The sequence below is a fragment of the Gymnoscopelus braueri genome, assembly GCF_963280865.1.
Source record: "Gymnoscopelus braueri genome assembly, chromosome: 12".
NCBI lineage: Eukaryota > Metazoa > Chordata > Actinopteri > Myctophiformes > Myctophidae > Gymnoscopelus > Gymnoscopelus braueri.
This window is the reverse complement of record NC_137614.1, coordinates 31,788,898-31,804,184: the sequence shown is the minus strand read 5'-3', so window position 1 is coordinate 31,804,184 and position 15,287 is coordinate 31,788,898. Positions and strand designations below refer to the sequence as shown.

At 43.3% G+C, this 15,287-nt stretch overlaps 2 protein-coding genes across 2 annotated transcripts; both read right to left on the bottom strand.

The window, feature by feature from the left end:
* Positions 1–2,307: 2,307 nt before the first annotated feature.
* On the bottom strand, positions 2,308–8,042 carry LOC308096494 (uncharacterized protein; the record flags this gene model as incomplete). The annotated part of the gene is made up of 5 exons (XM_080443914.1): positions 2,308–3,577; positions 3,755–3,881; positions 4,033–4,232; positions 5,804–6,136; positions 7,707–8,042. 5 exons carry the CDS (start codon positions 8,040–8,042, stop codon positions 3,155–3,157), a joined length of 1,419 nt encoding a protein of 472 aa, XP_080300040.1. The 3' UTR covers positions 2,308–3,154.
* A 5,264-nt stretch (positions 8,043–13,306) lies between these two features.
* Positions 13,307–14,785, bottom strand: LOC308096493 (UTP--glucose-1-phosphate uridylyltransferase-like; the record flags this gene model as incomplete). Its single annotated transcript, XM_080443913.1, has 1 exon — positions 13,307–14,785. The coding sequence occupies one exon, from the start codon at positions 14,783–14,785 to the stop codon at positions 13,307–13,309; it is 1,479 nt and encodes a 492-aa protein (XP_080300039.1).
* Between the last annotated feature and the right edge of the window lie 502 nt (positions 14,786–15,287).

The following is a 15,287-nucleotide window of genomic DNA, read 5'->3' as shown; positions in this document are numbered from 1 at the left end:
TACACGAAAGGAGAATTAAATAAGCCTGGATTTAAGTCAAATCCAGGTTTGACAAAGTCTGGTCCGTACAGCCTGGTTTATTCCGTTCCATGAACGCCAAGCCAGGCTGAAAAGGAGCGACTTTGTCGAGCTAGACCTTTTCAAGCCAGGCTGTGTCGAGCCAGGATGATAAAGCCAGGCTTCACGTCGTACATGTATATAAAAGACCATGAAAGTCGATAGCAGAATCCTTGAACTTGACCAATCATGGAGCCCAAAACCAGAGCAGCGTTCTTCTGTGGCTGAACAGCAGCACTGCAGCAGCTCATGGAACAGTGGTGTTCCCAGGAATTACATTTAGGGCAGGCCAGATTCGGGGGGGTACTCGGGGAAAAATCTCGGGGGAATGCCATTCTGGGGTGGGGTATGGGTTTGGGGGGGGAGGGTTGTTTTTTGTCTTTTTGTTTTCTATTGTCTTTTTTCTTGTCTTGCTGTATAAAATGTAAAATGGATGGATGTACATTGTACTCTGTCAATAAACAAATCTTTAAAAAAAAAAATCTCAGGGGAAACAAGTTAACAACAACAATACACACACTGACTACAAAACTGAAAAACGTTAATAAAAACAATATGCAAGTATAATCAATCAATTCTTCAGCGGTGGTCTCTTCATGTTGTAGTTTAGTAATGAATGGCTCAAGCTGCTCTCAGAGCCCCTTTTATGCCAGGTGAGTACAGGTGATGACCCAGACCCCCACCCCTGGCACTCCTGGTACCCCATGAAGACAAAGGCATACATTTGCATCACTATATAGGCGAGGGTCGCTCTGCTGAATGGATACGGTGGTGATTAGCTGCCTGCCCGCTCGAACATTTTTAATTCAAATCTTTGCTTCTGGGGGTCCCTGTTACAAAACATTTTCAGATGGCGGTCCGCGGCCAAATGTATATAAATTTAGGGGTTCTTGGCATGAAAAAGGTTGAAAACCACTGTTCTAAATGGCAGTGGTTCACAAACTTTTTAGCTCAAGAGTCCCAGGCTCCCGGGGAGACATCAAATTTCTCTTTTGGGTCTGACTCAAGACCCAAAAGAGAAGCCTGAGTCTTGACTCAAGACTCTTTTGGGTCTTGAGTCTTGGGAATCAAGACCCAAAAGAGAAATTTGATGTCTCCCCGGGAGCCGGGACCCAAGCCTCAAGACTCTTGAGCTAAAAATAAATTTGTCGTCTCCCCGGAATCATACGAGGAAGTAAAATGTATAATAAGCAAGAAAGGAAACACGGCCGCAATAAATGGATCCAGGGAGAAAACGTGGCAAAGTATTGCCGACAAATGAAATGCACAAGTCGTCCAAAAATATATACAATTTATATACAAGTCCATAAATATATAATTCAGTTAGGCTTAAACATGAGTGTATAGTGAATATTGGAATTATCGCCTACTAATCTACAATGCGATAGCCTATTATATGCGCCATGCGCATATAATATATGTCTGAGTCTATGCTCAGGAATGTGTCAAGAACAAAAAAATCTCCATGAATTCAAGGCTTCATGGAGTGTGTAATTGATAGAAAATAAGTATTTTTTGGGTGAACTATTCTTTTCAGGGACACTTTGACACATTGCTGAGGCCTGGGATCGAACCTGGGATTTATGGCTTGTCAGGCAGGCTCTCTAACCATTCAGCTATGGCCACATCATCAACAGAGAATCTAAGGCAGTTCTACTCTGTAACATTAAGGGGTTTCCAGTAACGGGGAAACCAGCAAAATGAGGAATAATATAATAAAAGACTGTCTTGCTAATAAAGCGTCATGTCTCTCATTTTTTGGGCGGTGAAACCGCCCCTATAAGTGAGGTTTGGAAAAATGTACAAATATCCTGCGCTGTGAAACCGCCCCTATAAGTGAGGTTTGGAAATTTGTACAATTATCCTGCACCGTGATTGGCCAATCACAATCTATTCAGGACTGTGATTGGCCAGTGTCACATGACACATGTGCATAGCCCTATATAAGAAACCATAACTTGAAAAAAAACAATACATTTTTTTTTTCAAGTTATGGTTTCGTCCATCATAAAGAGTGTTTCAATAAATGTATTTATCTTTTGTACATGATTGGTTGACTCCATTCAGTATTGTGATTAGCTAGCAAGACACCGCCCACTTCACACAGGGTGTGATTTTTACAATGTATTTGATATTACCTGTATTTATATATACAGTACAAACATGTGTTGAATTAACTGTGGAAAAACTTGAAGAATAAGGCACTGGATTAAGTAAGCTTTGCTGTTAGCCTGGTCTCTAACAGGCTAACTTCACAGCTAAATTTCCATGGTAACTAAGGTAGGATTGCGTAACATTTCTTTCGTGAAATCGAGTCATGGATAAACTTATCCAGGGTGCTCTGGCTAAAATAATCTGGCAAGATAATTCAGTTTTCATGAAACCGATTCATTGCTAATACTGGCTAAATTAAGCCAGGATAGGTATTAAATCCAGGCTTAACCCCTAATTCTGCTTTCGTGAAATAGGCCCCCGGTGCTAGACAAACAGCAGATCAACTCTTTGAACAGTGAGTCCAATAGATTTAATCACATAAACCCTAGCATCCCTATTCTGGCCTGGGCAGGTCATTAGAGGTAAACATTTGGTAACAATACTGTAGGCAAACATTCGGTGGAAATAGATCTACAAGCTCATGTCGCCATGGCTATTTCTGGCAGAGATTTGGTGCAGAAGGAAATATGAGGGGGGGGAATACAAACCCTTGGGGACACCAGTCAACAAAGTATGTTTAAGTGGTTTAATTTCACTATTGTTTCACTAGCTAGAAGTTAACCCAATGAGAGAATGTATAAGAATGACTATTAGATCATAGGTTTCAATCTCTGCACTGTTTCCCCACCTATATCTAATCTAACAACGAAAATCTTCTCTTATGGGGGTCCCTAGCACAAACTCTTTTTGAATGGGGGTCTGCGGCCCAATACGTATCAATTTGGAGGTTGTTGACATGAAAACCACTGATGTAGGGAGTGAGAGGGATTGTCCATGATGGCCAGGAGTTTGGTCCTCATACAGAACCAGCTTTCTTAATAAGCCTGTTCAGCCTCCTGGTATCACCTTCCTTGATGCTGATGCTTGATGCTCAGAAACACACTTACAAAAGTTCCATCATTGCCTTTCGAATATCTTGTGTACTATGCAGCAAAATATCTCCCTGGTAAACATCACGGTCTGGCTTGTGTGTTGGTTCATTAAGCTCTGTGTTCCATTCAGGTAAGAAGACATCATTGTTTAGTTCACACACATTGTGCAGGATACAACAAGCTGTAACAATATCAGGCATGAGTTCAACATCTACATCATTGCGCTTGAGCAGACATCTCCAACGACCTTTGAGACGGCAGAAGGCGTTTTCAGCCACCAGACAAGCTGAGCTTAAACGCTTGTTGAAGTTGCACTGTTCCTGGTTCAGGTTGTGATGATTGGTGAAGCCTTTCATCAGCCACTTCTTCAATGGATAGGCAGAGTCTCCAATGAGGTGTACAGGAATTTCTACTCCATTCACCATCGAAGATGTCTGTGGAGACATGGCAACATTGCTTGCTTGAGTAGGGTTACTCTGGAGAGTGGCCTTGCTTTACCAGAAAGCGTAATTTTCAGACTTTTTGCTGTCAGATAGTTTTCAGGTAAAAGGCTGTCACAGGAGAGACTACCTGTAGGGTTATATAAATGTTATTACAAATAAATGTCAAACCTCTCGGGGGAACAGATAACCCTCTTGGTCTTCAGCCATTCTATACAAGGGGGAGTTGGCCAACACTCGAGCATCATGTGTGCGGTCAGGACAGCTTATAGGCCAGCTTATACATATATCTGTGAAGCTAAGAAAAATGAAAATTGTAGTAATTTAAAAAATATATATATAAAGCGCATTTCAGACATAAAATAAATGCAGCTAAAATTAATAACACATCTCCAATTTGGCAAAATAACCACTCACACATTTTTACAATCGTGCCCGTTACAACTTACCAGAACTTGTGATCCACCACAGCCTGCAGCACAATGTGGTCATCCTTGGGACCGATGATAGGAATGTGGGTTGTATCAATGGCACCAGCACACATAGGATAACCACGGTCAGAAAACCCACTAAGTGTCTCCTGAAGACGCTCTCCTTTCGGTAGGCACATGAAACGTTCAGCCAGGGTGGTCTTCAAAGCTGTGGTCACCTGGCATAGGGTGCACAGAAAAATCCTCAGTGTTAATTTATCCACTGACAATAACCTGACATCTGCAGGTATCAGCTTCTTAAATTTAAAAGGACCACTTAACCCAGTTCACCCATTTTTATCTTCATATAATTGGTCCTCACTAATGCTCATTATAATATCATACAATTTTTGTCTACTCAAAGAAACAAAGTTACAACCATATCAAATATTGCCATTATGCAAGTTTAATGAGTAAAATTATATAGTGGGTTAATCAATATTTTCGGTCCCCCCCAAAAGCACCTACAGTAAGTCTATGGCCTCGACCTGAGCCCTATCCTACCTAACACAAAGGTCTAAATGTGTCAGTGGAATAGTAAGGAGCCCAACCACTGCAGATGTAGGCTACTATTTATTGCATTAACATACCATGCAGAATGATTAAAAATAACGCATTTATTAATACAAGTTCCGGATTGCAGCTTTATTAACAGTATATGCCAATGGTTCTCACTTAATACAAGTTCCGGATTGCAGCTTTATTAACTCTTTGACTGCGGACGACGCGATAACGCGTCAAGTGCTACTTTGTCCAGTTGGCCGTCGACGCGCTCGACGCGCTGGACGCGCGTTCATTGTTTAATCTCTGATTGCGCTATGCTGCTTAATATTCAATGTTATTCTCGAGTTCCACTTACTTCACGGACATCTGCATCCGGTTCCATGACCTGGATTCCGTTTCCGGTTTTTGATTCTTTTCCCCAGTCATTTTCGTCCAAAATAGGTAAATAAACGGGTTTTCACACGGTATAACGGACAAACGGAACGGTTCTCTTCTATAATCTATGGTCTGGGTGACGATCAGTCATCGCCGTCGTATATCACAACGTAATTTTCGCTGATCAAAACAATGGGGGGGACGTCACATCCGTTTTCATGTTTTTCCTTGTCTAATCTATGAAGAAGGGTGAGAGAGACCCAACGACATGGATCAAGCTGTCATGTGCTGCGCTCTAGTGGCGGAATTGTGCTGGGTCTTTACATTATGTGTCCTTAAATTATTTTCATGAGAAAAATTCAAAATATAAAAATAAAAAAACACGAAAATTGCTGGCACTGGGGGAGTACTTTATGAAAATACTCTGGCAGTCAAAGAGTTAACAGTATATGCCAATGGTTCTCAAAGTGAGGACCGGGTCCTTGGGGGATTCCTGGGGGTCCCCAGCAAAAGTAGTTAATACAGCATCACAATCATTTTAACCACTTATTCCTGTTTTTTTCCTATGTTGGCTATTAAAAAATAGCAGATGTACAAGCTCACGGCACGTCACTTCGTACCACGCTGTGAGCTTATACATCTGCTATTTTTAAAAATCTGAAAAATATCAAATGTTTGGAAAGTTTTGAATAATTTGGATTTTTTTAAACATAAATCTTCTCTTTTGGGGCTCCCTGGTACAAAAATATTTTGAGATGGGGGGTCGGCCAAATACATGTCAATTTGGGGGTCCTTGACATGAAAAAGTTTGAGAACCAGTGGTATATGCCATACTATACGAGTATACAGATTGTGTGGTTTTCAAAGTTACCTGGCGCACTAACTTGCACACTGTCGATGTTCCCACCCCGAACAGAGAGCTGATGCGCCGGTACTCACTCGGCGTGGCGTACCACCACACCACTATAGCCAACCTCCGTCGGGGCTCGATGGGCTTCCTCCAGTGGGTGGTCTTCTTCTGGAGGCTCCCCTCAACGAGCTGGAGCACGTACTCGAACGTGCTGCGCGACATTCTGAAGTGCTCCCTCCACTGTTCCCCGTCGAAGTCGTTGAGAACGCCGGACCAGAACTTCTGTCCGTGTGGCCTCTCCACCTTCCATTGGATTCTCTCCAGGCTTCTCGGCCGGAGGAGACAATACACCACCTTCAGTGTTGCCAGGTTTTGCAAGAGACACAAGCAAACGGGTCTATGAAAACAAGCCCAAAAGAAGAGACTAGGCAACATGAGCTCTACTACAAACCAATTATTCTGCCTACACATAGGTCCTGTCCTAGTATGAGCGAATAGAAGGGAATCAACGTCACGTGATTCCCTTGTTTGAACCGGCAAAAACTGTGTGTCTCAAAGAATATGCAGCGGCTATTTGAAAATAGCCGATCTACAAGCTCACAACGCGTCGCATAGATCTGCTATTTTCAAAAAAATCTTGAAGAAAATGTGGAATAATTTTGAAACATTTTAACACCACAAATCTTGTAGTATGTGGGTCCAGGGTCCCTGACATAAAATATTTTCAGATGGGGGTTTGAAAATCCAAAATAAGCAACAACACTTAAGAAACATCCCAAAAAAGCCGCAACCAACAACATTTACAAGCAACTTTACAGAAAAACAAGCCCAAGGTCGCTTATAATAAGCGGACATGGCAACACTGTTCTCGGCTGTTGGTATTGATTGATTGATTGATGTACTTTATTTAGTAAGACATGAGAAACAGTACATGGAAGTACAATTCACAATACAAGGTCTACTAAATTGGATAACTCGTAAAGCACTAAGCTTGTTTAAAATGAGTTCCCACGCACACAAATCATGATGACATATAAGAGACAGACAGATATACACTACTATACAGAACGTCATACAATTAGTTTACAGGTTACTGGTATGAGACATAAGAAATATGTACAAAAGAAAAAGAGAAGAGGGGGGGGGGGGGGGGATTAGGTTAAGACTTTGACATGGGCCAGTTTGGAATTGCAGCCTCCTGAAGGTGTTTCTTTAGTGCAGTTTTGAAAGCGAGTAGGGTTTTACACTCCTTTACTCCTTTTGGTAGGGCCGCATTCCACATTTTTGTTGCATAGCATGAGAAAGTCTAAGAGTTCATTCCCTTTGTTGTGCCAAATCTGGGTTTAACTGGTATTGTGATTGTGGACTTCATTTACGTTTTTGAAGTATTTTGAGAGGTACAGGGGGATCCCAATGAATAAAAAATATATATATACACTTTCGCTATTTACCAAAACAAAGACGGTTTTATGGAGTTGAAAGCCTACTCTACTAGTGGGACACTTTGAACCCCCCACCTCACGTCTAAAATACACTTTTTGTCCAGAAAATTAAATATTTCACCGAAATCTGGTCAATAGAAAAATTCCATTAACCAGATCTTTAGAGGGCGCAGTGGAGTAACCAAAACATGTTTTCCTTCCAGTGAAATATTTTATTTTCTGGCCAAAAAGTGTGTTTTAGACGTGAGGCTCAGAGTGTTTCCACTAAGTAGAGTAGGCTTTCAACTCCATAAAACCGTCTTTGTTTTGGTGAGAAGCGAAAGTGTATGTTTTATTTCTACTACAGACGAGAGACTGCGCAGCCTGCGCTGCCGCGGGTATAAGGGGAAAGGATAGAAAGTCCCTTAGCGTTCAGGAGAACTCTTGTCTCCTAACGCCATGGTCCATGGACCAGAGCTAGGCTGGAGGAGACAATACACCACCTTCCTCCGCATGTGACGCCTCCATCTGCGACTCCTGTCCGCCTCGTACTTCTCTCTGGAGGTCTTCAGGTCCTCCTCCAAACTCCTCCTGATGTCTCTCAGGCGTTGTTTTGAATCAAATAAATGCCGAAAATTTACTTCAGCCGAAATTATGTTGTGCAGCGTTAACATAATGAACCCAGGGCCATTTCTTCTAGTCTCAACAGACGAGAGACTGTGGTCTACTGGCGCAGCCATGTTGCCGTTGCCCGGAGCTGTGTTCCGTGAGCAGAAATAACAGCTGTGTTCCGTGAGCACGGAAGCTGAAAGGCGCACTGCAGTGACATTTCCGGTCATTTTATTTTGAAGGTTCAGTCTGAAACGTCGGCTCAACCGACTCTAAACCAATCAGAAGGTCCCATCCCTTCAGGCTATGGGACGTTGGATCTCAATCACTTCAGCCGTGCGCAACACGGCTAGTGTTTGTTTACAAGTGAGAGAGAGACGGCCAGTGAAGCACGTTTGCTACTACCTGGCTTATTTCTAACCTATAATGTTTTCAGATACATATTTTAGTGTGCAGATGAAGTTTAAAATGAGTAATACACTCATCTTCAATGAGATTCAAAACGGAGTATCTCTGTAATTAAAATCAGCTGTGTTTGAAGAACAACGTGCAGCTATGGGAATCAAACAGGTGCATGTAATCAAGATTCATTTATATTCATGAAGGCTGCGTTATGTCATCACGCAGCACGTTTTCGTTTACAGGAAGTAATTAAGATTGGCTTTTTAGGGACTTTAGATTTAAAAATACACAAAAATTGGTTTTTTTCATTTGTTTTGGCATCTATTGTTAATTATGCCCATATGATGACCACGGATATGCTCTAAAAGTGTGAAAAACATATTTTTCATTTCACTACACCTTGAAGCTTTATCAGAAATAAGACTTCCGGTTGACGATCTCTTCAGAATAAGAATACCCTGGCCTCTAGAGTAAAAAGAGGCCATTGAGAAACGATTCATTTGCACATTAAAACTATAAATTAAGCATTTAAACGAAGACAACACAGATTGAGTTTATTTGTAATAAAAACAGTTTTTAACTGTTTTAATAACATAAAAAATGTATCTAAATGGATAAATGCTGTTCACTGGAGACAGTGCATAGCCTTTACAAGCCTTTGTTGCCCGGCTTGTTTACAAACAACCATCCTGTAGAGGCAAAGATTGAGGGCCAGAGCTGCCATATTTTAAAAATAAACTAATTAAGGAATAATAAATTAAATAATAAAGAAATTAATGTAGAAATAAAGGCGCAGGTTAATTTGAAGAAAATGTTTTATTTATTTATTTCCAAATGTATTTATTCCCCTGTTTATTTATTTATCTATTTCCTCACCTTCTTCTTCTTTTGGGTGTTTGTGTATTTTTTGGGCGGTGAAACCGCCCCTATAAGTGAGGTTTGGATATTTGTACAACAAATCCTGCGCTGTGATTGGCCAAAAATGTACCCCGCCTAACCCTGCACCGTGATTGGCCAATCACAATCTATTCAGGACTGTGATTGGCCAGTGTCACATGACACATGTGCATAGCCCTATATAAGAAACCATAACTTTAAAAAAACATAAATTAGTTTTTTTTAAGTTATGGTTTCTTCCATCATAAAGAGTGTTTCATACATGTATTTATTTTTTGTACATGATTGGTTGACTCCATTCAGTATTGTGATTAGCTAGCAAGACACCGCCCACTTCACACAGGGTGTGATTTTTTCTTTTTTCCTGGTTTTATGTGCTGGGCTGGGGAGGGGGGACATTGACAGTCAAGGACTGTTTACATCACATGTAAACAGTCTGACAACGTAAAAAAATATCAAAAGCTCAATAAGCTGGTGATGTCCTTGTCAATAGGCCTACATGTAGCCAGCATAAGAGATGTGTAAAAAGTATTATAGTCAGTTGAGTCTTTTTTCACCATATTCTTTATGTGAGGTGTATATATATGTCACAGGGTGAATGGAGAACCAGGTAGATTGAAGACAGAGCGCTCGTTTTTAGGCACGGGGCTTCGGAGCGAGGCAGGGCTTTTCGAGATAGGGTTTATTAGCGAGGCTCGCGAGGAGGAGGAGAAGGAGGACGCGGCGCTGCGAGGCGGGGGTTTATTACGCGAGGCTCGCGAGGAGTTTCCTCCTCCTCGCGAAATAAAAAGTCCTCCTTCTCCTCCGAGGAGGAGGAGGAGGAGAACGCGGAGAGGCGGGGCTTTGATGTGCCGACGCGGACCTGTCTTTTGTTGTTGTCTTTTCCCCCCCACATAGCAACCAGGAAGCTACGCTAGGGGAACGCTGAACATGCGTGCACACGCACACGCTTGTCCACGACGGAGGCGCGCAGACTTAGTGGAGCTTGAGGCCGAGGAAGCGCGCCCTCGCGCCTCCAGGCGCGAGTGCCCGCGCTGACCGGCCGATGCTCTACTAGTCGACTCAGTGCCGTTTGAGTTGTAAACCGATAGGGACAGAATAGTTACTTTCATGGATCACTGTGTGTGTGTGTGTGTGTGTGTGTGTGTGTGTGTGTGTGTGTGTGTGTGTGTGTGTGTCAGGGAGAAAGTAAAACAAAAGCCAGAACACAATAAAAGTATCTTAACAGTCCTGCTTTCAATAAACCAAAAAAAGCATGAGCGCGTGCGCGTGTGCTTGTGTGTGTGTGTGTGTGTGACTGTGTGTGTGTGGTCGCAGCCATATATGTTTGTGCACAAGCCTGGCTTGTGGCTCCCTCTAGTGTTGCTTCTACAGAATTGCTGGGTGGGTGGTAAAAACGAACGCGCCTTCTTCAATCTACCTGGTTCTCCATTCACCCTGTAACATATACACCAAGAGAAAACGGTACAGGCAGGGCAGGATTAACCCTTTGTGGCACCTGGGGCTACGACCACATTTGGTGCCCCCCGGGCCCCCTCCCGTGCGCTTCAACAGTGAGGTGATGAAATGACTGCTTCATCAGCGAGGTGAGGGGTGTTGCCGTGGCATTTCACCAACAGTTACTTGCAATAGTAAAGTTTCTCTTTTTGGCCAGGCATTTGGTGCCTGAGACTGATTTCTCAGTACTCACTGTGTGTGGCTTTTATCACTCTGGGTTTGATTGCTAATACTGTACCTGACCGTAGCGGCTCGCATGCAGTTTAAGACCCTGGTGCTAGCCTATAGGGCAGTGAAAGGAACAGCTCCTTCTTACCTCCAGACTATGGTCAAGGCTTACACCCCTGCCCGACCACTTCGGTCTGCCGCCTCGGGACGACTGATTGCCTCGTCGCTCAGGGGTCCTTCTGGCCGATCTACACGGTCACAGCTTTTTTCTGTTCTGGCCCCACAGTGGTGGAATGAACTGCAGAGTCACCGCCCATCTTTCGCCGCAGGCTGAAAACCCACCTCTTCAGGAAACATACCCTTCCTCTTTGCCTTGCCTACTTGTTGTCAATTAGTTGTACGAGCTCTTGTCTTATTGGATCTTGTTTATTCGATACACTTATTTGTTTTAGCTCTTGCTCATTTGATTTTCCTATTTGTCTCATCTGTTTAAGAAAGTAGGTAGCTGATATATTGCACTTTTACCTTAGCGCTAGGTATACTCTTATTTGCTTGTTTTAGAAGAGAACGCACTTAATACTTCTGGTAGTTTCCTTGCCTACCTATGTTGAATGCACTTATTGTAAGCCGCTTTGGATAAAAGTGTCTGCTAAATGACTGTAATATAATGTAATGTAATGTAATGGAGGAGAAGAGAGAGGAAGGGGATGTAAGGAAGAGGAGAGGGGAAGGGGAGGTGGAGAGGGAGAGACACTTTTGCCTTTTAACTTTATAGGGTGACTGACCAATTTATTTTATGTGGGATTGAAAGGACATATCTTGGTCAAACGTAACTCCCAGATTCTTTACAGTGGCCCTGGAGGCCAAGGTAATGCCATCCAGGGTAAGATTCTCATCGGCTAATTTGTCTAAGGTGCTTAGGGCCAAGTACAATAACTTCAGTTTTGTCCGAGTTGAGGAGTAGGTAATTCGTGTTCTCTCCTCCACGTCATCAGTGCCCATACCCTAGGTGGGGTTGGCGAAAGGGCCTTTCTGTGTGGAGTTTGCATGTTCTCCCCGTGTCCCCTAGGGTAGGTACCCTCACAAAAAACATGCAGTAATCCTGGTCTCTATACTGCCTCCCCTGGTCAGCCCGGGCGCCTGACCCAGGGGAAAGGAACTGGTTGGAATAACGTGTTCCTTCCACGCGTTACGTCCTAGTAAACTCCCCCCTGTCAGGTGATAAGAAGCGGCCTGCTCACTCCTCATGCATTGAAGGAAGCATGAGCTCAGTTCAGGGCTCTCCCCAGGCTGGCAGGGGGAGAGTAGCGGCCAGGATTACAAGTTTAGGCAATTGGCACTGGGTGAAAAATGGGTTACAAAATCGTGCGATAAAAATTTTGGAAAACTAAAAAAGGCATGCTTGAAGTTTAGTTGATCCGTTTCATCTGGCTTCATATAATTGTATATCATCCGCATAGCACTGGAAACGTATCAGTGTTTCCTAACGATTTTACCCAAAGGAAGCATATATATTGTAAATAGTATTGGTCCTAGAACAGAGCTTTGTGGGACTCCATATCTAACCTTTTCACGTATTGAGGATGTATCATTAACATTTACAAACTGAAATCTGTCATACAGATAAGACTCAAACCAGTTCAGCGCGGCACCCTTAATGCCAACCAAGTGCTCTAGTCTCTGCAACAAAATATGGTGGTCAATAGTATCAAATGCAGCACTAACGTCCAACAAAACCATACAGAGAGGAGGTTGTTATCTGATGCAGTCAAGAGGTCATTTGTAACTTTCACCAATTCACCAATAATAAAAACAAAACCATCTCCTACCAACCATCTGGAAGGTCTGCAAGTATGACGTGTTTTCAAAACCTCACCCATGTGATTGGCTGCTGTGATTTGGCTGAGAGTGAGACACAGCTGTGAACTGTTTACTGTACATATTAGTTTTTCTGTTTTCAAACTGTTTTTATGATGTTTTGCATATATTGTATATCTGTCTGTCATTAGATGTCTCTATGAATTGAGTAGAAAGGACCCCAAGGGAAACAAGCCATAGGCTTTCTTGGGTTTTAAATCATTTTAGCTGACCTTGTATTGAACTGTACTTTCCTGTGATTTTTTTGCAAACTGCTAATAAAGTATAAAATTGTTCATTTTGCTTCACATGATAACCTATTTCGTTCACCACACAGCTTGCCAACACGGACGGTGCAACGTGTGGATGAGACCAAATAAATCACAAGGGGTGACTGTACGTTAGTGGCACGTTAACCTACAGTCACCCCTTAAAAAAGAAGCTGTCTGGTAATCAGAAGATCGCTGGTTCACCTCTGTGTTGAAGTGTGTCTCTGAGCAAGACACTTAACTGCTACCCCTTGAGTGAGTGCTCATTGGAACCATCTGAGTAGCCATCAGCTGGGTGAAGCTGAAACTGAATTTCCCTCATATGTCATAAGGTAGGCCTATAAAGAAAACACGACTGGGATGAAGGAGTCTTGGTCACATGATGTATGACAATGAAGGTTGGCTTAGTGGTCCAGGATGCAGAGGTTGCCAGACACAATTTTATTTTCCAGCATGGAGCCAGGAGGAATATTGATCTGGGCCCCTTGGTTGGCAATGATGATTACTGTTCCCTTCAGTGAAACATGTTTGCCGAAGGTGATGTCTCCAGACACTGTAAGGTGGTCGAGCTCCAGCATGTCAGGGATGCTCTGAAACCTCCTCAGGTACTCCTGCACCTTTTTAAAGGAGTCTCCCAGTTTGATGTGGGGTGTGGTGGGGATCTCTCTGTTGCTGTTCATGATGAGAGAGCCCGCCTCCAGGCTGTACAGGTTGGACATGACCAATAGCAGGTCAGAGGTGGTTTTGACGGGCAGGAAGCGGCTGCGTGGCACATTGATGCCCATGGCGTTGTTGAAGCACTTGATGGCCGCACCCACGGCGGTCTCAAGCTGGATCACGTTCAGACCACTGTACAGCGTCTTGGGGTTAACTATGATCTCCATGTCTATGGCATTCTGTTCCTGCAGCCTCTTGATGGCATTTAGAGAGATCCACAGATTGTTGGTGTTGAAGACTTTAAACTTGGTGATGGACTTGAACTCATCAATGTGAGCCTCTGGCACCTGGGAAATTTCCAACAGCCGCAGTTTACCTTCATACTGGACCAGGGTTCCACCTTTAATGTCAGCTTTAGTTCTGTCTGTCACTTCCATGATGAAATCGCAGCGATTGCCATTGGACTGGCTGACCAGGTGGTGCAGGATGTGGAGGTCCACGGAGGCTCCCAGGTTGTCGATGTTGGACACAAAGATGTACTCCTTTCCCAGGGCTATGAGTTGGTCCAGCAGGCCAGAGTTGTACAAACTGGCGAAGACATCTCCGTGGCCAGGCGGGTACCACACATCTGTGTCCTGATCGGTCATGCCCATGGCCACTGGCAGAAGGGACTCCTTGTTGATGCGTGGGTACCTGCTCTGGGTGAAGGTGTGTATCTTTACACGGTGATGAGCATACTTAGGCAGAATCTTCTTTGTGTCCTCGTCCGTGTTGAAAGAGTTCATGAGAACAAGAGGAACATCCGTGTTGTACGTCTTGTTCAAATGCTCCATCTGTTGCACAGTGAGGTCCAGGAAGGTGTTCATGTTGCGGACGGTGATGAGGCTCTTTGGGCCTGTGCACCCCATGCTGGTCCCCAGACCTCCATTAAGTTTCAACACCACAAGCTTGTTGAGACTGTCAACCACACTGCTGTTCGGGAGGCCAGGAGCAGCTATTTTATCATAAGGCTGGATTAAATCTTCTGCGGGTTGCTGTATCTTGTGCCATTCGACGGATGGTCCCTTCACCTGAAGAAACCTGAGGAACAGCTTCTTGAAACCTTCAAGGTCTTTCCTGCACAGCTCCCTCTCGGCGGCCGTTGATATCGTGTCCAGTAGCTTCTCCAGTTCTCCGTGCATGGAGCTCTCCAGCTGTTGCCGCATCACGTCCTGGAACTGAGACATCATACTGTATTACTGTTGATGCTGTCGGAAGTAATAGAGATGGGTGGCCTGACCAGGTTTACTAATCAAGAATCCCAGAGTTACCAAAATGTGTTATGTGTAAACTACTCAAAACTCGGATTTCTAGTTACTTACTTCTAGTTACAAACTGCAATAGATTTAATAGATTGTAACATATAATAAATTAATAATAGGAACCTTCTTCCAGTACCAGCTTTTATGTTGGTGATGTCACAGTTAGTTCCAACCTGGATGATGTCAGTCTTGTGACATCAGGCATGTCCATATTTCGGCATAATCCAGGCACTCTGATGTAACTGTTGCCTAATAATGTTGATTTGCATTGCTACAGTGTGTGTGTATGTATATATGTATACGTGCATATATGTATATATATATGTATATATATGTGTATATGTATATGTGTATATATTTATAATATTTATACATATTATACAATGGCACAATGCAACGCTTGTAGATGTGCTATTTCTGGCATGCG